Source organism: Ursus americanus, chromosome 7 (assembly GCF_024610735.1).
Source record: "Ursus americanus isolate L20-20 chromosome 7, mUrsAme1.1.p, whole genome shotgun sequence".
In the NCBI taxonomy this organism is placed as follows: Eukaryota; Metazoa; Chordata; class Mammalia; order Carnivora; family Ursidae; genus Ursus; species Ursus americanus.
The window spans coordinates 35,182,312-35,208,027 of NC_142133.1; the positions used below are offsets into that span (position 1 = coordinate 35,182,312).

The 25,716-nt window shown below is 42.2% G+C and overlaps 1 protein-coding gene across 16 annotated transcripts in view; it reads right to left on the reverse strand.

The window, feature by feature from the left end:
• AAK1 (AP2 associated kinase 1) overlaps window positions 1–25,716 on the reverse strand; it is a 164,175-nt gene that overhangs the window by 4,340 nt on the left and 134,119 nt on the right. For 3 of the 16 annotated variants that reach the window (XM_087863472.1, XM_087863470.1, XM_087863473.1), the window contains 3 exons: window positions 13,425–13,526; window positions 11,959–12,069; window positions 10,219–10,329 (listed from right to left, as the gene is read on the reverse strand). The exons of 4 other annotated variants lie outside the window; for them this stretch is intronic. In XM_087863472.1, coding sequence (XP_087719598.1) covers window positions 10,219–10,329; window positions 11,959–12,069; window positions 13,425–13,526 — 324 coding nt within the window. Of the gene's footprint in view, window positions 1–1,138; window positions 9,312–10,218; window positions 10,330–11,958; window positions 12,070–13,424; window positions 13,527–14,543; window positions 14,646–25,716 lie in introns of those variants that run through there. 9 more of the 16 variants (XM_087863469.1, XM_045788154.2, XM_045788169.2 and 6 more) reach the window with 8 other exon arrangements.

Consider the following 25,716-nt stretch of genomic DNA (forward strand, 5'->3'; position numbering starts at 1 on the left):
GAAACATTGTGGGACCAAATAATAACGGTTGAAATGGAAAAGGAAAAACAGAAAGATAAGTCAGGCAAGGAAACGGCACACAAACTGGAACACAGGCAATCACGGTCTCACATTCCGGAACGTGACAGGCACAATGCACAGGAAAGGAGATGAAGATGTTAGGCACACAGACATTCAGCATAACTACACAGTGCTCCTACTCGCGGGGCCGAGCACTGCCACCTGCTGTACCTGGCACTGGCTCAGGATGGCATGAAAACAAACCCAGTCGCTCATCTCCACATACACCGTGGCAGGTCTGGATTATGTAGAAATATTGTCTGGGGACAAATGCAATTCAGTGTCTGACATGTGGTCATCTGCTCCACACTGCCTGAATCTGAGGACAGGTTCTCAATCCCAACCCCCACCCCCACCCCGGAAGAGCAGCAGAGCACGGCTGCTTGGTAAATGCAAGATTTAATCATAAGCACTACTCAAAGAGCACAAGAGTGCCCCAAATGCCAATTCTGAAGGCGCTTTCTAAGGGGAGGAGACATAGTCAAAATCATATTAAATAAATCACCTTCAGCAGGAGTTGCTGTGGAATTTTGTTTTCAGTCTTGTAAGTGAGCGAAGATCTCCTCTGCTTAAATGAATCTATCATAAAGTTCTTTAAGCAGAAGGAGTAAAATACACGGGTAATTACAGAAATACTTGCAAACGCTAATGTACTGGTCTACAGCTAGCCAGCTAGACATGCCTCAGGGTGCTCTGGCTTTTAAAATCAAATACACAATTATCAGAATGCAAGAGAGCTTACCTTCCAAGAAATATTAGCAGGTTAGAAGTAAGTCATTGGGCACATGTTAGCAAGAGGGCAGGAAAAAGGCATATGTAACTAAGCAAGAAGAATCCAGAGAAAGGGCGGCTGGGGGTAAAGAGATCATTTCATCATGGGGTTCCCAACCCACCAGGCATTCGGTAAAATGGTTTGGATTCTGTAGATGACTTGGAACCTCTGTACTGAGGCAACTCCGTCAACCCCTCCCCAGTTACCCTCTCCCCTTCCAGGCAAATCATTAACTGGTAGAAACTCCTGCTAACAATTACCCCCTGGCTAAGGTTTCTGCTTGAATGAAGCACACAGCACACAGCAGAAGCGGCATCAAAATCAGTTTATTGGGAAACCAGTCACTTAGAGACATTACATCATAAAGAGATGGAGAGAGAGAGATCGGAACATTTTAGAAGATACTGTACAAAAATACTATGTTCCTCGGAATGCTAGAACTCTTTAGCAGCGCCTCTTTTTAAACAGCTCTGATCTTAAATACTGTGTTCAGAAACAAAAAAAAAAGGTGGGTGTCCCCCTCATTTTCTGAGTTTGAATGCATTCAGTGAATTTCCGATTAGGAGTCTTTACGTGTACTGGTGCCAAACAGCTGAGTAGCGTTTGCAGAACATGACTTTGAAGAGGATACGTTTTCTGTTCGCGTTGCAGCTTTAGCATGTGCACCCACTGGTGATACAGAGCGTTAGTCAGCTGACGGGAAGCAAAGGAACATCTTCTCTCTTGCAGTGTGTGTGGACAGACATAATCCTAACCTCTCAGGCAAGTGTGTTGATATTAGTTCTGTTACTGTGATTCTTAGGTGGTGATGTCTGGGAGGAAATTCAAATGAAAAGGGGGGCCAAGAGGCTTCCCAAAATAAGATTTGCCAAGCAAAGAGGCATGAAAGCTCCCCTCTCCCAAGACTCCTTGAACCACTTTCTGACGAAGTTTTCAGTTGCCAAAACTAAGGCATAATTATCTTATCTTCCAAAGCCACCCCAAAAGTTGGCGTTATCATGCCGGTTCTGTGGGAGAGCAAAATATCTTCTAGGGGAAAAATGGTAAATTTAGTCAGGCCAATGACCAATTCTGGCATCATACCGATCAATAAGGAAAACCGGACTAGTTTGACTGGAGTTAGTGTTTTGGGGAAATTTAAATTGAATTCAGTCAGATCTACTTGTGTGCAGAGAATGCCAAAAAGCAGCTACCTAAAGAACCAGGGGTGCTCTGGACGCCTGCAGTGTTAGACTACATTTTGAGAACTATCAAGTACCAAGTGGAGGGGACCATATCCAGGCTGGACAGGACAGAAGAACACACTTAACCTATGTAAATTACTTAAAAAGTGGGTTCTTGGTCAACTGGAAATCTGCCAAATTAGCATATACTAGGACCTTGATGTTACATAACAGGAAAACCACACCTACAATTTTAAGAACTTTCAAAAACTCACAAGCCCAGTCACAAAAACCCTGTGACGTTGAGTCTGAAGAGGAAACTTGTTTCCTGTTCTTCAAAACGACACCAGACCTGTTTCTGTTTTTTAGCATGAATCTGCTTTCTAGGAGTGGAAAACTACATTTAAAGGACTGTCCTGAGATGGCCAAGTCTCTTAACCTCTTCATTCTTTTTCGAGAAGGTGTAGTATGACTACAGCAGAGAGCAACCACCCTTTGCAGCCCTCCCAAGCCGGGCATTCTGGAGACCAAAGAATGCTGGTGGATTTGGGGAGACACAGACATCCATACTCCCTCAGCACAAGGCACAAAGTCGTCAAGAGAGGAGGAGATTCTAAGTAACTGTAAGCAGAAGACAGACATTAAATCTTGTTGGCAGGTAGAGGTCCTTTTTGGAATAGGAGTATCTACGTTCTTGTAGGGAAAGCATGTGTTTTCAAGGGGAACAATCCTTGCATATGAAAATGGCCTTCCACTATTAGGAAAACGTGTGTGAAACAGTCTGGCTACTAGCAAAGAAGGATTTGCACTAATTTAACCTCATGTCTTGGCTCCATTCCTCTGGCAACCAATAGCGTGCGCAGCAGACGGCCTGTGACCACAGAGCTCACCAAAGCCAGCCGGTGGTTCCTGAGGAGTAGAGGCCTTCAACCCAGGACCTGGTCTCACAGGCTGCACAAGGGTCTTTCTTACCATGAAGCCTAAGTAGGCTATTTTGTTCTAATCCCCTCAAACTGGGTTAGGTCTCCTTTCATTTTGGTTTAGCACATTAAATTAAGCAAGAAGGCAAGACACCCTTCTTTCTCTTGCTCTCACGTAGGACTGTGTGCAAGGTTAAGGGTGAGCACACTTTTTGTGACTTCTACGAGGGATAACTCCGTTTTAGTCTATTTTGAGGCTCCAAATTTATGTAGATTTCAGTAAGCGTTCATATGCTTGACAGAGTAGGAAAGGAGTCCCCGAAACTCTCTGATGACTTGGCAACTTTCCTCACTAACTGCCTATTAACTTTCAAAACAACCATAAGTGCTAAATGATTTGGGGTAGGTTTACCGTGGGGATTTTATCTGATGGACACAGTGACGGGGTCATCAGAGTGCTTTCAAAAAAATCGGAATCTGAAGACTTAAATTCCGGGCTGTATATTCTTCAGTGCAATACATCACTCACAGCCAGAACTTTACTTTCCCCCATACTGTAAACGGAAATACCAGTTACAAGCAGTATCGAAGACAGAATTCTTGCCAAAAACTGAAAATGAAGACTTGGAGTACCGAGAAACCTTCTCGTACATTTAGGAATTAGAAAGCAGACTATCCCTTCCCAAGAAGGTCAGAAACGCAGCACCAACTGAAATTCACACTCTTGGAGCCAACTCAGGGGATCAAGAGATGGACATCAAATTAATCATTTCCATGACCTTTCAGCTTAGATAATAAGATTAAGGGTTTGGTTCCACCATATGCTGTGCGGTGGCATTAACACCCATGACCGGGGGACAGGGATTTGGTGGGAGCCAACATGGGCCAGCGACGCTGTGCCTCTCAAGCCAATGGAGCATTAAATGAGAGAGATTTCTCCCTGGGCATAAAACTGCTGTTGCCAACATCAAATGTTTAATTAAACTGGCCTGGGTATATTAAAGATTAAATTAGAGGAGGGTAGCTGCAAATCTGTGCTCCGTTTGCAAACCCGAGTCTAGTCATATCAAATCCAGGCTCACGGGGTTTCCTTGTCCCTGTCTACAAGGGGAAGCCTCATGGGTAACCGTGACTCGGTCTAAGTCCTCGGCAGGTGTCTGCGCTCTCCTTGTGCGCAGGTAGTGACTGTCACTCAAGAATGGGGTTAAGTCCTTTTTGAACAAGTGAGTTTTTGGCTCAGGAAAGCAGCAGCTATTATACGTGATTTACATCTGTGGACATCAGGCTCCTGTTTGAACAGATAAGTCTTTATTCCCCTGTATGTTTACATAATAAATTGTTTACAGACTTTTTTTATACAATACTTGCGTAGCAATGTTTAAATTTCATATTTTTACTACGTAAGGTAGCTTCGCATACCTCTGTTTGCTTTGTCTTCTTGGGGAGGACATGATAAAGACCTGTGGTAAATATACATCCATGTGACAAAGGGGGTGTGCAATAGGGTGGAGTAGAATGCTCACAGGAAAAAGAGTAAAGTCAGGACACTACATCAAAGTGGGAACCAAGAAAGTGTCTTCCGTTCAAGCAACCACCACCATTTGGTAACTTTGCATAAGTTAGCATTACCCAAAGAACCTCCCTCCTCCACCTTAGCGAAAGGAAACCCAGGATAAACAAAGTAGTATCTTGTTACAGATTATTTGAAAGGGAGGCCATCTGGGATTCATTCTGACTCAAGAAACCCAGTACATCCAACTTCAGGAACAGGACTAGCGTGGAAAATGAAAAGACTAACTTTGTGCTGGTAAAATTATAGTCTCTAGGGAGGAATAAAAGATAGCTTTGTATTATCTGGAGTGTTTCAGTAAAGACTTCATTTTAAATATCCCTCTGATAGTTTCTCTGTTCTGCCCAGCAGCCTCTAATTTGCTTAATTTTGTACTTTGGGCAATCCTGTCATTTTTGTCCCCAAACTCTACGTTAGTGGCTACATGATCCTGGTAATGTTAAAGCCAGAGAAAGTTAAAGACTCCTGGAAATTTAGACAATCATCATCATGGGAGACTTTACTTTGGCCCAAGGTATCTACAATGTGCTTTTATTCAGCTGAACTCAGATCCCTCCGTACTTCTGGGCTGAGGTCAACCCCAAAGGTCTTCTCCTTCCTCTAAAATTGCTGAAGGCAGACTGTTCCTGACCTAGAGAAAACTGTGTTAGTTCGAATCAAAATGTTCAATTACCTGCCAGGAGAGCAGGAAAAAAAAAAAAAGTATTATAAACAAAACTCAAATTTCATCTTGAGAAAAACAGGTTCTTTTCTTGAGTATGTTCCCCTCTACTTATTAGCAGTCCACGTTCTATAACTCTGACTCAGGAAGTGCCAAGTCCAATATCAAATGACACTGAACACAGTGACAACCTCTTTCAGAGTTTATTTTAAAATTTGCATCTTTCCATTTTCTAAACCACTAAAGACAAGTGAAATTATGGAAGTCCCCTTATTCAGAATATTAAGGAAATTAAGGCTGATTTTTGTCACTTTCCATTATAAGGTCCTCTCTTGGAATTTTCTATGGATTATTCCTTTTCCTGTCTTTAATGGTAACCATGCTTCTGGGGAGGGGGATGATTGCGTTTTTTAGAAACAGCTAAATGTGACTCAGAACCAGGAGTCATGAAAGAAGATCAAGAAAGAGAACATACTTCCAGATGCTGAAAGCAATACTAGTTAGATAATAATTCAACAGAGTTTCTTATACCTTATTACTGTCCTTGATGGTATTTCTAAGGACGGGGGTAATTTCAGAAATAACTTAAATGAAGGCACAACGCTAGAGTAAGTATGAGCCTCCCAAGTAAAACCAGATGCCTTTGAAGGGAACAACACTCAACGAGTGGCCAAAATTCTGATATGTCTGCTATAAAGAACTAATTAATTATGATCGTAGTTAGAAGTGTCCGTTTAAACCTTATCTCCTGAGTCCTGTGTTTTTAAAAATACCGGGACTTATATCTGGTGATCTAATTACCTGAATGGTGTAAGGGAAAAAAAAATTGTGATGTGTTCTGGTATAGTTACTACTCTTGCACAGTTGGACTAAAGCAAATCAGAAATATATGCTTATAGTATCTGCCCATTTTTAAGTGCCAGATCACTGATTATATATTTAAAAAGAACTGAAGTCGTCTGATACTGTTTTGCTAGAATAGGTAGGGTCATTTAAAAAAATGATATTTAGATATTTAAAAAAAAAATCTAAGTCCAAAACTGTCCAATAATGTAGGCTTCTATTCAGATAACCAAGGAAGAGCCACCTAAGTTAGTAAAGGCCCATTATAATTCTCTAAAATGTAAATACTGCTCCAGTAACAGTAAGAACTACAGAAGATAACTGAAGAACATCAGGATTATACAGATCCTTCATAGTCCTTCCAAAGCATAATACTACGTACGCAGAACTCTAGAATTCCATAAGCTTAAAGACTATCCAGTCCAAACTCATCACTGTATACATAAGGAACAACCGCTCTTAGAAGTGGAGTGCCTGCTGGCGGCTACTTGGCAGGTGACTGGCAAAGGTCAGGGAGAGATCCCAGGTGACCTGTCTTGCCCAGGCCTCTTCTCCCACGGCCTGGCCTCAGGTCCCACGCCTGTGAGATGGAGTGGATGGACTAGAGACTGGTCTCTCTGATCCTGCTTGTGGCTCAGTCTAGAGTTCCGTGTGTCTACCGATTATCAGACACTGTAGTGACTCTAGTGTCATATCAAATAAACCCTTTAGCTCAAGGATGAAGCTATAAGCTAAGGGAGGTCCCATTTACCGAGTCACTCACATGGATTCCTTAACTTAACAGAAAAATAGTTCTCCCCTTTGAAGTCTTATTCCGAAAGAATAAACCCAAGATGATTTCATGTCATTATCTCCCTCAGACTTTCTCCATCTAGTCTCTGGCTTCCAGTCTGTTCATTTTCATTAATAGTCTCCATTAAGCTTTATTGAGCCAGATGACTAGAGAATATATCTCAGTGTGATTATGGGTAATACATGAAAGGAACAATTTAGAGATATCGAATTTCTAAACTGTACTCTTCACGGTTTCAATTAAATTGAGAAACTAGATATTTCATTATATTTCTAACATGTATATGTATGAAAAAAAATCAAATTGGAAAACATAGGCATAAAACATTGTTCTTATTTAAAAATAAACATTTCCTTCATTAGTTTATACATTCTTTCTATGTCCAGGAAAAAGAATACAGTTTTGATCTTCAGTGATATTCCTGTCCATAAAGGGGCAAACCAAGTCCCGTTTTCACTGCCATCCAATCATGGAGAGCTCTTCGAGGACATCTTTTTTTATCTTCAGCAGGAAGATTGTGCCTCCCTCAATTTTGGAAATGATCCATTATCCTAACAGAGGGCTTTCCTTAGCTCATCTAGTTTCAGCTGGCAGAGGAAGTATTTAAAGTCAGAAGGAAGACTGAAAGATTCAGACTTTTCCTCCGATGCCTTTCAAAGGCTGCTCTCACATTTCTGGGGTCAAAGCTTGACCTCCAAAGTGCAGTGTTTTGCAGGCCGTGGTTGCTGCTCAACTTTTTTTTTTTTTTTCCCCTTTAAAGTGCAAAAGTGAGGAAGAAGAAACAAAAGTACTAGAGAGAGAAACAAGCAAATGAGCTTGGAATTTTATTTGTACAAATCTGATCAACTAAGAGTTTCCCCTTCTGATCATGGAAAATGGCGCTCAAGGAAGAGAACCACAGTGGGGTTCTCTGGGCCCACCTCTCTTCAAAAGGGCAATTTTATAAAATTGCTTTCTATGTAAGGAAAAAAAAATACACTTCCACGAGTAAGGACATATACAGAGGGTGACCATGAGGCATGTTGTCATGTCAGTGCAGGGTCCTTTATTTATTTTATGAACAATATTCTAAGATTAGTGAGGAACTACGCTTTGTTTTGTTTTGTTTTTTAATCTAGGAAGCCAAGGAAAACCGACTGAACATATTTCATTGGCTGCATCCTTCGATTCAAACATCAGAGAGAAAGAAAGGTAAGTAGCCAGAATCAAATTGTGCCTAGCTTGTCAGCACACTTATTTCTGATTATCTGAAAATAAACAACATGCTTATTCTACAAAGACAGAGGACCTGCTGAAAGCTTATAGCAACACACAAGTCTACTCAAAATGATTCCATATGTTACACTGTAGGGTTGCTGTGTAGTTATACAAGGGAAAGAGATCAAAACCCTGTACAGACACCTGATATCAGACTTGAAACGCCAAGTGGAAACAGAACTATTCAGCGTCTTCATTTATACACAATTTACAATATTTGATTCAAAATAAAAATCACAAGAAAAATACATCTGTTTCTGCTACAATTCCTTCCCCTCCCCCCATCCACCCCCCAGTGAAAAGTCTTCTAATAAAAGGTATCATATTACCACCGTTGTCTTGTTTTGGTCTAATTCTGAGATCCCGGCTCGGGACAGTTAACATGAAAAGGAATGGCAATACTTGGGTTTTATATAATGTACACATTTTATCCAAGGATCTCAAGTACTTGCAGTCACGTCTCCAGATCTGCGAAATCACGGTTCAATGGAAGCCAGAATGCTGGATGAATGCTGGGCAGGTTGCATGGGGTGTAAAATCCCTTGGCTAAGTCTATGATCAAACAAGGTCAAAGCTGGTTGGCTAGAGCTGGGCTCAATTTCTCTTTTCAAACATATCCCATCCGTCCGTCAGTTTTACCCTCTCTTAAGTCACACACCCATCTCCAGGCTACTGCCCAGAGTTAAGACCAACTGAAGAAGCCATGTCCTCATGATAATGCAGCAGCATAAAAAGCAAAAACAGAGAAACACATTCATCAGCATCTGGCCAAAGGAGACAGGGGTTGGGAGGATTGGTTTGGGAGGCCATTCCTAGCAAGGATGAGACAAAGGTGTCAATTCACTAGTTTCAGTTACAATTAAGCTTTGGGTGGAGTTGATTCCAGCAGAGGTGAAGCTCATGGCATCTAGCGCTTGATTTAAGATAATGCTATTGAAGAAGGGTAATGAGAAAACACATAAAACTAACAGGGAGGAACTGGCCAAGGAATATCTGGAGGGCCAAAGTGATTTTCTTTCCTTATCATTTCTACAGGAGAAGGCAAGGGGTAGGAGAGAAGGGCTAGAGGGCCCCTTATTAGCAGATTTTTAAAAAAATCATTTTTCTTATAACTCCGTAATGAAAATGTATATTACGGTGTGAAGGTTACAGAACTGCATCTGCTACTGGGTCACGGCTACAGGTCTATGAGCTGATCCACCAGCAGTAAAGACCTGGCTAGGTTGGGAAGACTGGACTCAGAGCTCCCACTGCTGTTTCTAGAGTGCCCACCTGGAAGTGGAGAGATAGGAATTCAGTACAAAACAGAGGGTTACGGTTTAGATGTGCAGAGCAAGCAAAGGAGAAAAAAAACACAAAACCAAACCCTTGAGAAGCAACAATTTACATTTGTAAACTCTTACGTGTTGATTTTTAAACCTACAAGTTAGGTATCCACCACCCCCCGCCACAACTTCAGGCACACCATGCTAGAGGCAGAACACCTTGCAAAGAGGATGCTATTTTCAAATGAATATATGTTTTGCCTGAGAACTGCTGGCTAGACCTTAACTTCCTGATAACATCGAATCATCTCCCTGACAAAGTAAAAATCAATAGTTTTTGCTTTGGGGAGAAATCAGTTTCTAAGACCACTGCAATAGAAACATGCTTTAAGAAATATATAGATGGTCCCATGGCAACTCAGTGTCTCATGGCACATTCAAATGATTCTTAATCCATCAAAGAGGAAAAAGGATGCTTCACGAATGTCCAAAAGATGCAAATGGTATCGAAGCACCATACTTAATCTCTTTGGGAAGAATATTTATTACAGATTATTGTAATCATGCCAAAAAATGTTCAGTGCTTTTTAAAAAAACATATGCCTTCCGGTTTCCACTGATGAAATTTCCACTTTATTTTTGGCTTGATAGTTTGTAAAAACCAGGATTTAGTCAAAGCATTAAATACTTTTCTTCTCTCTAAATAAACACCACAGCCAAGCTTTAAGATAACTGTATCTCCATCTGTACCTGTATCTCTGCCTTATCCTGGTTCGGCCCCAAGAACTGTCATTACCCCCGGTTTCCTTCATTAAGTGAGGAGCTTCTTCCCCTCTTGCAGTTTAGGTACATTACTATTTTGTAGTGAGCTGTGATGTCAAGCTCTTCTCTTTTCCCCATCCTCTCTTTCTTACCTTGTGGGTTTTTGGTTATCAATACAGGAATAGGGTCAAACTCATCTTCTGCCACCTTGTCCGAGCCCTCAGGGACATCAAAACCTGAGATGAGATTACTATCTTCTGCAGCTTAATACAGAATGCAAGTACACAAGCAGAAACAACAGAGGTAGAGATTAGCAAATGAGAGAACATGTAAGAGGCACAAAGTTCCCAACTATACAATCACTATTGTCGGTGAAAATGCTTATTTTCATGACTTGAAATAAAAGTAGCAAAACTGGAAAATAGGGAAACAGAAAAATAGTTTCGAGCTGGCCATGTTAAGACTTTCATAAATGATTAGGGAGAAGGGTTAGAGGATGAACTCTCTCTACCATTTCAAGACCGTTCACTGTAGTTATTGTGAGGTCTCTCTTCAGTGTCAGTAACTCGCAAAGGCCTAGGAATTAGTCATTTATCTTCCTTATTGAGCAAACAGAGGCCTGACTAATAAACAATACTGAAGACACTCAAAGCCAGGGGCAGGGAGGAGGTAATTAGTGGCTCTTTAAGAAGCAACTGCTACATACACAATATGTTAATTAACTGAATTTAAAATAAAATTTTAAAAAAAGAAGAAGCAACTGCTATATACAAAAAAACAAAATACTTCTGAAAGGACTCGCTGCCCTGTGATTAGGAAAAAAAGAGTTTCCATCAACTCTGATGCCTCAGGGAATGTTGGGGCCCAAGATCACATGCCCTGAGATTTTGAGCAGAAGTCTGTTAGAATATTCTCCTCCGTTCTGATTAAGATTACCCTCCTGGCAAGTGCTAGCTGAGCACCTATTTTGCAAGTGATGCTTCTCTGTAATTACATATGGCTGCTGACACACTCCTGCCAGATGTAATTGGTTAAACACACACTCTATAAAAACATAATCATTTTAATGCCATCGAGGGTAAAAACAAAAACTCAGCTATTACCACTGCAAACCATAAACAAATTATTTTTAGACATTTTGGGGAGGCTTCCTTCTTGAATTTCTTTCAGAACAAACTCACACTGTTCCTTTTCTATATATTTGCTCCTTCCAGAAAACCAATTTCACTACCTAAGTACAGAGAGAAGTTTAGTGAATGCCTGGGTCCAGTCAGCCAGGTGCTGTGCCTGTCACTTTCAAGAACAGCTCACTGAAGAGAAGTCAGGTCAAGCTACTTCTCTCCAGCAGCATTTCAAACAGGTATTAGCCCAGGACTAAGAAATGAGAGTGGTAGATGAGAAAGACAAATCCAGTAATCAATTATGACTCAAAATTTAAAACTTTTCTAAGTTCAGTCTCTGAAGACTGACTTTTGAGGACTTATGCCTGCTTATTGAGCCATCACTACCCAAAAACTTTAAATCAGATTTGATAAAATAATTTTCAGGCCTAGGCTAACAAGTATCATATTAATAACAACAGTCAGTCAGTGGATAGTCAACTTAACCATCCACTTGTGCTGACTCTGCCTGTAATGGAGAACATGGGACACCTGCAGTCCCGGTGACCACCAGAAAGCAATGGCCCCACCAATCTGCTGTCTGAGCCGTATCAAGCACTCTTCCCGAGAGGGATTATAACACAGTGGCTGAGAGTACAAACTCGAGTTTTCCATATGGAGGACGGGGCAAAAACACTTCACTGGCAAAGACTTTCGGTAAGGAAAATTCTCAGGAGTCATTCAGTCCTCCTTGAAGGACGCATGTGAGCCCAAGGACAGGAAAGCATTTACCTTTATGGGCTGGAGCAGAGATCGCTATGGGGGCAAACTCTTCCAGAAGGTCAGTAGTAGGGTTAGAAAGCAGGGAGCAATCAATCAGGGAATCTTCCCCGGTGAGAGAATCTGAGTCCAGATTGACAGCATCCCAGGTCAGTGATGGCATTAAATAGCACACACAATATCATGAGATTAGAGCTCAGCCTTTAAGTTACTGCACTTACATGTCATATGTACAAGCCCAGGTGGGAGAAAGAAAACCACAAGTAACATCTTAAGCCCCCGGCATTTTCATCAATAGAAACATGTATTTCTAGATTCCTCTTAACATGAACATATAAATATGGAAAATTTTTTTGCTCAGAGGTTGCTGGGTAAGCAAATATGTGCTCTGGATGCCAATAAAACTTTAGCAACTCAGTTCTCGGCAAATGCCATTTCGGAAAAAGGACTTTGCAACTCAAGAGTTTCATTTAAACTTTCTCTAAACATTCAGGGGAAAAGGTATCTAAGCTGACTAGGAGGGGGCTGTCCCTGCCTTATTATGACATGATTAAACAGCATTTTCTAGAACTCAACCAGCTCCCCATTCAAAATAAAATGATCTTGCTTCTTACTAGTCGTCTTTAAATTTGACTTGCTCCTCTGAACATATGATTTTACTTCCAGTTAAGGAACAGAAGGAAGACAAAATCCAGAGTTCAAGCATTTTAACATACAAATTGTTCTCTAGGAAAGTTTCAGAAAAGTCAAGTAAGCACAGGGAAAGGAACCATCTCACCTTCTATGTTCATTTTTTCCCCTACCTCCTTGAGTTTACTTTCACAGTTTCCAGACTTCTAATTGTTTTCTGTTCCAAGTTAGGTAATTAGACACTTTTACCAAGTTAACTATGGACTCAATAAAAATGCAGGCTATCAACTCTGGATTTATGGACAGTTAAGGAATTCTATTAAGAGTGAAGTTTTGAAATTAGGGTAAAAACAATGCTGGACCAGGGAAGATTTCAACTCTGCCTACAATTTAACAACAAAACACCTATATAGGCTAAAAGCACTGTGCTGGGACTAGAATGGCAACATCCACAGCGTGAGCTCCACTGACACCGTTAGGTAGAAAGAAGGCTCAGAAACCTTGGAGGAGTTAAGGTCATCCCTGCAGCTCGGCTGAGTTCTTTAGGGAGGACGTGGAGGGAACCTGCCACCAGTGAAAAGAATCTTGAATAAACAAATACCATAACCAGAGAAAGTCCGAGTATCACTCTACAAAGAACATGGCTCCCAAAAGTACTCTGCTCTTCAGCATGGAAAGGTATCACTGAACATCTAGAAGCTGGGGCTGTAACCATACAAAGCATCCATTCTAGGGGGAACGGACCAGTCTACACAAGAAGCCCAGGGGCACCTGCTGCAGGTGGAAAGGTGGACTTGGAGGGCCACCACAATAAACAGTCCCCGCAGTGGCAGAGACACCTGACTGACCTGTGCGGTTCGAGGTCACAGATTCCGTCTGAGATGGAAGGCGCTGGGGCACTGGGGGCTCCAGTCCTGGTATGAGACTCTCAACAGCAACATCAGCTTTTTCTTTCGTAACAGAGCATTAAGAAAGGAGAACAAAGGGTAAGGGAAAAGGAGTCAAAAGGTTCTTTAGACAAGTCTGTGAAGGCTTTCTTCTACAGGTCTCTAAAATGCCAGTCTCGGGCAAGATGGGCAGCACAAGGAGTTACTTTATTTCTGCTGTTTTGAGTACCTGGGCTTCACTGACTGAGCATGCGAGTGCAAGGTTAACCGTTCAGACTAGGCTTGGTGAGTCTCAGTTTTCACAGACACATGTAGAACACGAGCCACCCAGATTTCTTCCATGTCTGAAGACATAGACTGAAAGGCACCATAATATCTTACAGGAATTTTGTTTTTCTTAAGGGATAAACCTGGGGGCAGACATCCTCTGTGCCTCGCAAAGGCCACTAGTCCATTTCGAATCCTGCCCCCCAGTGTGGCTGGGAGGTCTTCTGCACTGTCTGACATCTTGCAGCTGAAGGCCCATCTCTCTCTAGGCTCGTGGCCTTCCTGGGTTCGAGGACGATGTGCCCTGGAGTACAGGGCCCCTGGACATCTTGTACGTCTTGCCTGCCTTGCTGTAGGAGCACAGGGCAATATCAGACTGAGCGGACCAAGCCCCTGCCTGGATTCTACTCAGGGGGCTTCACCACTGGGCAGTGTTTTCTGTTACGGATACCTGGCACAGACAGAGGCCTTCTAAGAAGAATCTGCTAAAGGTAAAGGTCCCAGCTGGAAACCAACTTCCTTCATGAAGCTTTCGTAACTAACTGTGAATTTTTCCGTTCCTCCTCATTCTTGGGAAAGTCCTTCTAGACATCTCAGGATATCAAGCAAAGCAAAAATAACAGTGTGGTGCCCCTGGGAGGCAGAGAAAACACTTCTTTTGGGGTAATAACAAATAAGATTAAAGGAGGCTTTGTGGCATTTTCCATTCCTCGGCAGGGCTATTCACTGGGGATCTGCTAACCAGTTAGCTATCATTCTTGAGACAGACACATATATCATGCAAGACTGAAGAAACAGAGATGACGACTTTACCAATCACAGCATCAGAAGTGCTACCAAAAGGGTCTGTCATAGGCAAGAGGTCAGGGAGCAGGAGAGAAGTGTCAGGAGATTTGAGTCCCTCAATTAGTTTTTCTAGGTTGGGCAGAGAGGTAAAGAGAAAGCAAAAATGCAGTGAGATATTAAAGTAAGCTGATCATTTACCGTTTTCTATGCAAACATATTTTGGGCTCAAACTTTTGTATAGATTCATCATAAAAACAAATACTGTTAGTATCTTTTACTGTTAATTAAAAATAAGCTTTCAAAGTTCAAAGTTTAAAAAATGATTATTGCCCCAGCTGAAGTAGTCACTTTGTAAGTCACTCAAGATACTGCCCTAAGTTTGTTTGTTTTAAAATTTGAGGTATAAGTATTTATGCAAAGGATAAAAAATTACTGCTTTGAAGGGAAACATGCACCCTGATGATTATAGCAGCATTATCAACAATAGCCAAACTATGGAAAGAGCCCAAATGTCCATCAACTGATGAATGGATAAAGAAGATGTGGGGGCGCCTGGGTGGCACAGCGATTAAGCGTCTGCCTTCGGCTCAGGGCGTGATCCCGGCGTTATGGGATCGAGCCCCACATCAGGCTCCTCTGCTATGAGCCTGCTTCTTCCTCTCCCACTCCCCCTGCTTGTGTTCCCTCTCTCGCTGGCTATCTCTATCTCTGTCAAATAAATAAATAAATAAAAATCTTTAAAAAAAAAAAAAAAGATGTGGTGTATACATATATACACAATGAAATATTAGTCAGCCATCAAAAAGAATGAAATCTTGACATTTGCAACAACATGGATGGAGCTAGGGAGTATTATGCTAAGTGAAGTCAGTCAGTCAGAGAAAGACAAACACCGTATGATTTCACTCCTGTGGAACTGAAGGAACAAAACAGATGAACATAGGGGGAAAAAGAGAGAGAGAAGCAAACCATAAGACAGACTCTTAACTATAGAGAACAAACGGAGGGTTGCTGGAGGGGAGGGGGAGGGGAGGGGGACGGGCTAAATGGATGATGGGTGTTAAGGAGGACAACTGTCGTGATGAGCGCTGGGGGTTGTATATAAGTGATGAGTCCCTAAATTCTACACCTGAAACTCCTATTAGACTGTATTTTAACTAACTGGAATTCAAATAAAAACTTGAAAAAAAAAACTTGAGGTATAATGTACACTGAATAAAAGTCACCAATTTCAAGTGTACACTTTGCTGAGTTCTGACAAATGTACACATTCATGTGAGCGCCACCGAAATGATATAGAACATTTCCATTACCCCCCAAATTATCCTTGTGCCTTATTCTAGTCGGTGCCTTCCTGTGACCCCCAGACCCTGGCAACAACTGGTCTGCTTTCTGTCCCTATAGCTTTGCCTTTTCTAGAATTGCCTATAAACGGACCCATACAATATGTAGTCTCTTCTGTCTCAGGTCTTCTGTTTAGCATGATGCTTTTGCGCTCCCTCCCTGTCGTGGCGTGTATCAGTAGTTTGTTCCGTTTTATTGCAGTGCAGTGCCCCACTGTATGAATGTACCACATTTCGTTGAATCGTTCACCAGCTGATAGACATTTGGTTGTTTCTGGTTTTTATCTATTAAAACAGAGCTGCCACAAACAGATGCGTTGTCTTTATGCATTCATATCCCTTCCTGGGCTTAGTTTTGAAAAATTTTTTTGGACTCGCATTTAGAAATGCTGTGTAACTCAGCAAGTGAATCGAAATATGCCGAAGCTAACTTCAACCATCATTCATTGTCTGCCAACTGAGAGCCGGTGACAAGCTGGTACCTCTAGCATTCTATGGTCAGATCTCATGAAACGCACTTATACCTGAAGATGGATTAATTTGATGTCTTCTGGCTAGGAAACAAAAGGATGTAAGAAGCCGCTGGATCTGTCGCACCTGATAACTTAATGTGTCATAAGTGCACACGTTAAAATTTCGTTATGATCTTTTCAGCCTTGATCCATCAACAACTCTCTATTTATCTTCAGCTTATTAAAAACACTGAATCATAGAATCTTACAGAAAGAAGGGAATTAAGAGCTCGACCTCCTTTTACATACAAGGAGGTGGAGGCCACATAAATTCTATAACTTGACCAGTAAAAACCTGTCAACATTTTTTTTCTATCATAGAAATACCATGCCATTAAGATAAAACTAAAATGAAAATGTTTGAGAAAAAGAAGTAACTTAATGTTCAAGTACGTGTATAGAACATTTTAACGAATCTGCATTCTTCTAAGCCATCGGGAATCAAGATAAGTAAAGACGAAATTGTTATTTGTTGAGGGACTGAAACCAAATTTTAGGTGATCTGTCATTGAAGGTAATCTGTAACTACACAGATGAAACAAAATCATGGATTTTAGTGTCCTGGCAAGATAATTTGCTTTGGTGCAAGTAACACACTGCAGAAAAAGGTATTTTTATATGTGAAATGAATTTACCGTCTTTGGAGTATATGGCACGCAGACGTCTTTCAGTTAAATGACAGTATGCTAACTTTTTCTCATTTGTACCTGATATTTGTATTGAAGAAAGGAAGAAGAAAAGAAGCTTCTCAACAGCAGGGGAAAAAACCCCAGAGTACTAGCCAAATATACAAGTGTAATCACATCAGCATTAATCTTGCATCGTGCATAATGTTTTATTAGCAGAAAAGATGTTAAAAAATATGTGACAATTTTTAGCATACCGGCAAAAATAAGATGGTTTTCTTGAAAAGTCTAAAATTTTTCATTATGCTGAACACCAGCTTTTGTTTTATTCCCAAAAAGAGCTTCTTTCACGTACAGGAAAGTATTTTCTTCTTCTACTTTAAGCACTCATACATTTGCAATCTTACAAAGCAATGGATAAAAAGTAATAACCCGAAATTACTTGCTTATCTTTCATATGGTAGTTTATCTCAGTGCAAAACCTTAGACTATCCAAATCCGGAGTCCGAATTCTAGCCTCTCCAGCGACCGGTTGCGACCATGGGGTCAGTCCTTAAACTTCTGTTCTTACCTCCTGAACTGTACAACGGAGATAGGTCCCACCACCTTTTTGTATTGGTCACTCAAGTAGCATCTCTTCTACTCCTTTCCCCATCCTCCCTGCCACAGTGGGAACCTTCTGGAGCACTCTGAACTCACTTCTCTTGCAGCCCTTACAATGGGACTGAAGACAGGGAAGGTATCTTCTTACTCTCTGTATCCCCAGTTCTCAGTTTCCTCTTGTACCCTATGTCACATCTCTGCTTCACTGGGGAGGTGGGGAGGAAGAGGAGATTAACTGGAAAGTCAGGTACTTCAGCAGGAATTGAATATTTTTATTAGCCATTAGCAAAAAAGATCATGTGAAGGGGGTAAAAAAGTACGTGTGTGCATGTGTGTGTGTGTGTGTGTGTGTGTGTGTGTGCATGTGTGTGTGCAGGCACGTGTTGTGTGGTGAGACAGACCAGGGTGGGGATGGGGTTAAGTTGGCAAATTTAGGGGGCTTATCTTCTGACCGCACCTCAAGTAACAGGCGACTCACCCAGATAATCTGTATGGTCACTCCTGCCTGAGAATCCTCGAATACTGAATATGGGAGGGGGAGCAGGGACAGAGCAGGAGCAGACAGAGAACTGGGAGTGAGAGCACAGAGCCATGGCGTAAGTAAGGGGGACAGCGTGGGCACCAGCCCACTGCCACTGCCAGCGCTCTCGAGATGACAGAAGACTCCCAGAGACTCAGTGCGGGCGCCCAGGTGCCCCTGTAACTGCAGTCGTCACTTCCATTTGTAGAGTTTAATGTCAAACATTTTCATTCATTATTCACAAAAAGACCTGGGTTTGGGAATACCGATAGAGGTGAGAAAAATGGAGACAGAGACTGTGTGACTTGCCCAAAGTCACAGATGGGACATGGTAGAGCTTGGACTTGACTTCACAGTGTCCCCCACATGCTGCCTACAGGGTCTGCCTATGTCCATCAACATAGGACAATAGGTTTTCACACAGACATGGCCTGGTGCACAATGGCCAAATTAGCAAAGACATGTTGGCCCTGGAAGGAGCCTCAGATCTTATTCGATTAGCCTTCTCATTTACAGATGGAGAAACCAGCTCCAGAAAGGTAAAGCCACCTGCCTGAGAGCTTACAGTAGGTAAGCCACAGAGCTAACTAGGACTAGGACCCAGACCTCCTCACACGAGAGATTCAGTCTCCTGGTTGAACTGAGGCTTTGATTGCTTGAAAAAGTGAAGGTCTTAGAAGAAGTCACATCTCAAGCTATTCTTTCTTGTTCATTTTTGATCACTAGAAACAAAGAACCTGAGAACAGGACGCCACGGGCGGCACAAGGAGGCTACAGGAGGCTGAGAGTTGATAAATCACGGCCTGCAGGCCTCACATGTGCATCAAGGGCTGGCCTTGCTATCACTCACGTTAAGAATTCTATCTGCTCTCTTACAGTTATATAAAGACACCCTGAGACCACGTGTCATGAAGGGGGTGGGTGGGGAACAGCGGTGCAGAGAAGAGGGTGCTGAATTTAGGAACATGTGCAGAAAGTGTTCTTTAAGATCCCAAACCTCAATCGAGTTCTCCCGGGGCGTTTCACGATTGTTGATACCTAACGAAGCCACAGAGGCCTGAGATTCAGTAGCGAGAATGGGCGGAGTTCCAGGTTTTACCCACGTGTCTTGGTATGAGATGAGAAAAGGCAGAATTCCTTGAATAAAGTGAAATGTGAGAGGAGGCAGCGTGGTCTAACAGAGAGAAGGAAATCACCAGTTGGATGTCAAACTGACTGAGCCACCCTGGTGCCTCTCAGAGTAATTTTTTGGAAAAGGAAAGAGAATGTAAACTAGCAGGATCTGAGTGTGTCCACTTCCTTAGACGTTCGTCAAGCATGAGGTGGTGGGGTTTTCCCTCTTTCCAAGCTGATGGCAGAGCTCGCAACATCTCATTGTTTCATAAATGGCTCTTTTGGGATTCATCATCATGTGGGACTTTTACAAAATATATACTTAATGGTAATTTATCTCTCCTTCTAGAATCGTCTGCTCTTATTTTCCTGTTGGTGGTATTTTCTTATCATAACCCGGTCACTATACTCAGTTCTCTCTCAAGTCTCTAGGGTTCCCAAATAAAAATGAGTCTGGTTAAGAGCATGGAAAAGCACTGAAATCACGGTGAGAGGACTAGGAAGGTGGACCCCTGGAGCAAAGTGGATGCAGAAGGAGTTGGCCTGGGCACGGAGATGGAGAGTGCATTCAAGGAGAGGATTGGGGCACCTGGGTGGCTCAGTCGGTTACACGTCTGCCTTCAGCTCGGGTCATGATCCCAGAGTCAGGGATCGAGTCCCACATCAGGCTCCCTGCTCAGCGGCGAGTCTGCTTCTCCCTCTGCTCCTCACCCCACTCTCATGCTCTCTCTTTCTCTCTCTGTCTCTCAAATAAATAAAATATTTTAAAAAATTAAAAAATTAAAAATTAAAAAAAATTTTAAAAACAAAGGAAAAGATTGTTAGTACTTTGAAAAATTAAGAGGGAACTTGGAAAAAGGATCTTTTGAGCACCCCCCCTCTCTCTCCTTTCAAGCGTAAGCCAAGTGGCACTGGGGACTAGGGGAAGAAAGGAACAGGTAGGAATTAATCCATTCCAGAGTCTTCTCTCACATTTCTCTCAAGACTTAGTTATTGAAATATCAACCACAAGGCAAGAAGGTAAGAAATCCTTTGTAAACCTGTCTAAGGTTAGATAATCAAAACTGCTTCCTGATTTGAGACTGGGATATACTCGAAGTTGTGAGTTTTCTCTCTTTCGAAATATCAAAAGAGAGGATAGGTATCTGCTTATATAGGCTAAAAAGGTTAAGGGTTTGCTCAAGGACCATTCCAGGCCCAACCAGGAATACGACCACGAGGAGTAGGGCAGGCTGAACGAACGAACACGGAAGAGCCGGATGCCAGCCCCGTCAAAAAAAGAGGATTTGGCTGCCACGGCTTTGTGGCTTTGCAAATTTACATCTTGTCTGAAGTCTTGTGATGAGAGATGCTGTTTTTAAAATCTAGTCACTTTAAATAGTTCCTATCTTGGAGAAACTAGACACTAAACTGTAACATCTGCAAGTTGGAAGCAGAAGTCAACCACTATGCCTCATTCCAACTTCATTTTAGGGAACGGAATCTGCAGAAAGAGAAACTTCCCAGAGCAAAGACACACAGATGACCAACCTTGGACTTTTTAATATCGCAAAACAGCAACTGGAAGTGAGGAAGATGCCAGGCAAACAGCTCTGAGAGGAACGCCTATCTTGACAACAAACCACTAAGAAAACACACCTTCTCTTGCCTACTTTTTAAGAGAGGATGAAGCGCCGTAAAGCAGGAGGCACAGTTTGAAAAGCTGTTGATTCTAGGAAGTGGCACTTACGGGGCAACTAATGCGTTCTTGCTTAGTCCTGTGGAATACCGGTGTGGAGAGGCCGGTATTAAGGAGGTGCTATGAAAATCTCAACTCTTCTGCTCTGCTAGTGGAAACGTAAAAAGATGTAGTTGCTATGGAAAATAATACAGTGATTCCTCAAAAAATTAAAAACAGAATTACCATAGGATCTAGCAATTCCATTTCTGGGTATATAAACCTAAAAGAATCTTGGGTCTTGAGGAGTTATCTGCATTCCCACGTTCATGAAGCATTACTCACAAGAGCCAAACTATGGAAGCAACCCAAGTGGCCAACAACAGATGAACGGAGAGACAAAATGTGGTTATGTACGTACAATGGAATATAATTCGGCCTTAAAAAGGAAGAAAATTCTGACATATGCTTCAACATGGATGAACCCTGAGGACATTAAGTTAAGTGAAATAAGCCAGTCACAAGACAAATACCAAACAATTCCACCTATATGAGTGAATTTGACTGGTAAAGCAGTCAAATTCAAAAAGACAAGAGAGTAGAATGGGGGTTGCCAGGGGCTGCGGGAGGGAGGGAAGAGTGTTATTGTTTAATAAGTAGAGAGTTTCAGTTTTGCAAGATAAAAAAGTTCTGTGGATGGATGGTGATGTTTGCAAAAAATGTGAAGGTACTAATGCCACTTAAAAATGGTAAATTTTGTGTTATATATATTTTACCAGTTTTAAAAAATAAAAGATCAAATCTTTCAGCCAATTCTCAGGGAAAATTCCCCACTCTCTTCTACCATATTTTAAATTTGGTACCACTCATAGCTTATCTGTTCTCTGACACAAATAGAAGATGAATGAGCACACAGCACATAGGCATCGATGAAATACTCTGAGACTCACAGAGCTAGGCTTCATTTGGCAGCTCTGGGAGCACACAAATGCTCATGGCTGTGACTTTTTTTTATGGTAGATTTTCTAAGAAAATCTGTTTTATGATGCTTTGGAAAATAGAAACGCTCCTTTAAGAAAACCCAAACAAGGGGCACCTGGGTGGCTCAGTCTTTAAGCGTCTGCCTTCACCTCAGGTCATGATCCCAGGGTCCTGGGATCGAGCCCCGCATCGGACTCCCTGCTCAGAGGGAAGCCTGCTTCTCCCCCTCCCACTCCCCCTGCTGGTGTTCCTTCTCTTGCTGTGTCTCTCTCTAGCCAATAAATAAATAAAAATCTTAAAAAAAAAAAAAAAAAAGGAAAACCCAAACAAATCCAATTATTCAGTCCCTGTTACCCACAGTTGAATAATCATTAAATCAAGGACGTCTACTTCAATGGCTCTCAGTTGTGCAAAGGTCAAAGGTTATAAAGCAAGTTTAATTTCTGTAAGAGAGAAATATCATTGCCTAAGACTTTATCATAAGTAGGCCTGTCCCACAGGGAATAAGGACTCAGAACCAAAGCTGTTATAACATTTCCTATCTTTATACTAATTTAAAGTTTACAAAGCAATTCCAAACACACGCTTTCATCTGAACCTCACAAGCCACTCCATAGGGTAGGTTTTAATAGCACCAATTTTGAGGAGAACTCAGAGTTTAAGTGGTTTGATCAAAATCACCAAGTTAGTATGCGGGTAGAACCCAGGTCTTTTAAGTTCAAACCCATTTGTGTATTTCCCTAAACCTTAAATTTAGCTCTGCAGTCGAAGGCTTTGTTGATCTCCACACAAGGAAACCTTCACTGCTGGGGGGCCCACGGCCACGAAAACGAGTGTCTGAGGCAGCACCTGTCACTGTAGCACTGGGGCCTCACCTCCTTCCCCAGAAAATGAGATATTACTTGACATACCCACCGGTCAGTATTCTTTGTAGGATCAAAGGAAATTATATGTGAGAACATTTTAAAAGCATAAAATAAAATGTTAAGTCATTAAAAGGCATACAGTTGTCAGGAGACTAAGACTTCATGACTCACAATCAGGAAGGTGGAGAGTGGAGGGAAGTATGTATGCAAAACAAACAAACAAACAAACAAACAAACAGACCAAAAAGCCTGGCTGGTGCCCACAGTGGGCTGGAAGCAGTGATAAACTGCTTAGGGGGGCAGGAGGTGGGGGGAGACAAACTGCCCATTTGCTAAGTTCCCAGAGACCCTAAACTTTCAGGCCTTTCTTCACTCAGACATTTCAAGACGGTAAGGAAGCACGTAGGGGAATCCTATCTATATCCTATCTACATCCTTGGATAAAGAGGCTACAGAATTGAGTGGTGCTACAGGCTGAATGTTACAGTACACACAATAGTCAGTCACAGTGGTAATATACCCTGCTCAGCCCAACTTCTGGAGGGTGCCGGGAAGGGTCGGAGCTGAAGGATCTGCTAAGCCTAGCTACTACTTCCACTCTGAGGTCTGGCAGCTTCCTGACAGTGAGCTGTGCCTTCGTTTACTCATCCTCAAAGACTGGATGGGAGGCCTGGCTGCGAGTTGGCAGAGGCACAGATGGAAGGCTGTGGAGCCACCAGTCTAATATTTGGGAGCTGGGGAAAAAATGGAGAGCAATGGGGCTGCCATAAGCCGTTTAGCCTCAGGTTTTACTTTGTTCCTTCATCCAATCTGCAAATATTCATGGAGTGCCAACTCTAAGTGCTCTAAGCACTGGAAAAGCAGTGCTGGATCAGAAAGCAAGGTCCCTCCTTCAGGACACTGACATCCTAGTGGGTAAAGACAGGTAATGAACCAATAAAAACAGATAATGCTATGAAGGCCAGAAAGTGTGACTGAGAGTGCTGTGGGACCACAATGGACCTGAGAAGACGGCATTTAAGCGGAGATCCAAATGTCGGATGACAAGAAGGAAAAGAGATGGAGGAAAAGTTTCCCAGGCAGAGTTACCAGCATGTGCAAAGGCCCTGAGGTGGGAACAAGCTTTGCCTGTTGGAGGAAAGACTGAAGAAAAGAATGCTATGAGCTCAGGTTAGAGGGGTAGCCAGAGGGGTAACCAGATTAGTTAGGGCCTTTCAGGTCATGATAAGAAGTCTGGATTTTATGCTTGGTGATATGGAAATTCACTGGAGCACAAAGGAGTGACATGTCTAATTTATGTTTTCAGATGAGTCTGGTCTGACAGATCATAGAGCAAATAAGATACACCTGTAATTCTCTATTAGAATGTTCCATTTTAATAGATTTCCCATTAAAACCAAGAGGGGCCATGGCTTAACTGGTATTAAAGTGTACACAAGTATCATTTTAGCAGGAATCCCCCAGAATGAGAGAAATATGGAGGATCAGAAGACAGGAAAGATGACAATAAGGGAGGCAGGATGGCCACCAGCTACGTATGGTGTTTCCCAGGCTCACCTTCACAGCCCTTCACAACTCATCTCTACAACCAGAAGCTGATATCCTGACCAGTTGGCGTGTGTGCCTGGCTCCTCTGCCCTGATCTGAAGGGCACCTGTGCGAGGCAGAGGACAGCTACGTGCCTGTGGACCCTCATCTCCTGGCCTGTGCCAAGAGGCCACCCTTCCAGCTTCCACAGCTCATGGGCTATCTGGGAAAGAGTAAGGCAAGAACCCTGAGGGGTGTCAGAGGGAGAATGCCTCAATAACCCCTTTTACCTGCCTGATCCCATGCCTGCCACAACAGGGAAGAAGAAGAGGCCAGTGGGCCCCAGCCTCAGTTTGCAGCCCATACCTTTCCAGTGTTCTGCTAGAAACTGGCTTGTCCAGGTGCTTCCAGGCACACCTGAACATACAACAGAGGAAAGAGCCTCTACTTGATTCCTTTCTTCCCTTTCTTTTAAGTATCTGATACCGAATCATTCCTCAGTGACCTTAGGTACTTTTGACCTACATCCAGGTACAGCAAGCTGTAACGTTACACAATACTACCAGATCAAGGCAAGTTTTTGCTTCCCCTAAGGAGGGTCAACAAATTGCCTAAAGAAATAAAAACTGTCATGGTACCCTTGCTCCCGTCTGTCTTAGTAAGTAGATGGTACAAACATCACAATCACTTCCAATCTTGAGTTCAGTCCAATACCTTTAACATTCTGGGAGAGAAGAACAACCAAGCAGATCCTATTAGTTTAAAGCCAAGAACAGGTAGGGTAAGAAGAGAATAAAAAAAAAAAAACTATCGGGAACAAAATGGTTGCAAGATGCTTCTAGAGCATTGGACCTATTTGCTTTTTCAAAAAGACTGACAGAGAAGAGAAAGGGTGGCTTTTATGTCTCACATCATGCTCCCTACCCCACCCCCAAAAGGATGAGGAGGAGAATAGGGAAAGAAATCATTGGCATCCATGAACCCCAAATAGAAAGCATCCAATTACTATTCAAAAGCTATTTCAATCAGAACACACTAACAATTTCTTACTTTTTTTTAAGACTGCTCACTTAAAAATCAGGATATGGTAGGCCTAAAGGGATATTTGAACTCATGCAGTCCAAATTACTTCACTGATGAAGAGTCAAGCCCAGAAGGTTTTCAGATAGTAGAAATGCCAGGAAGGGAACCGGAGTCTCCTGACTCAACATTCCCTTTAACTTTTATTTATAAAATAAAAGCACATTATAGGAAAACAGGAACTGGACAGAAATCACCAGTAATCCAATCATCATACTATACCCACTATCAGCATTTTGTTCCTTCTGTCACATGCTTATAGGCGCCCCCCCCAACATGTTATCATCCTATTGGACTAATGTTCCTTCTAATACACAGGCTGTTCTTGTTACCAAAAAATATTATAACAGCACCTATTATTAGGGCTTGGAA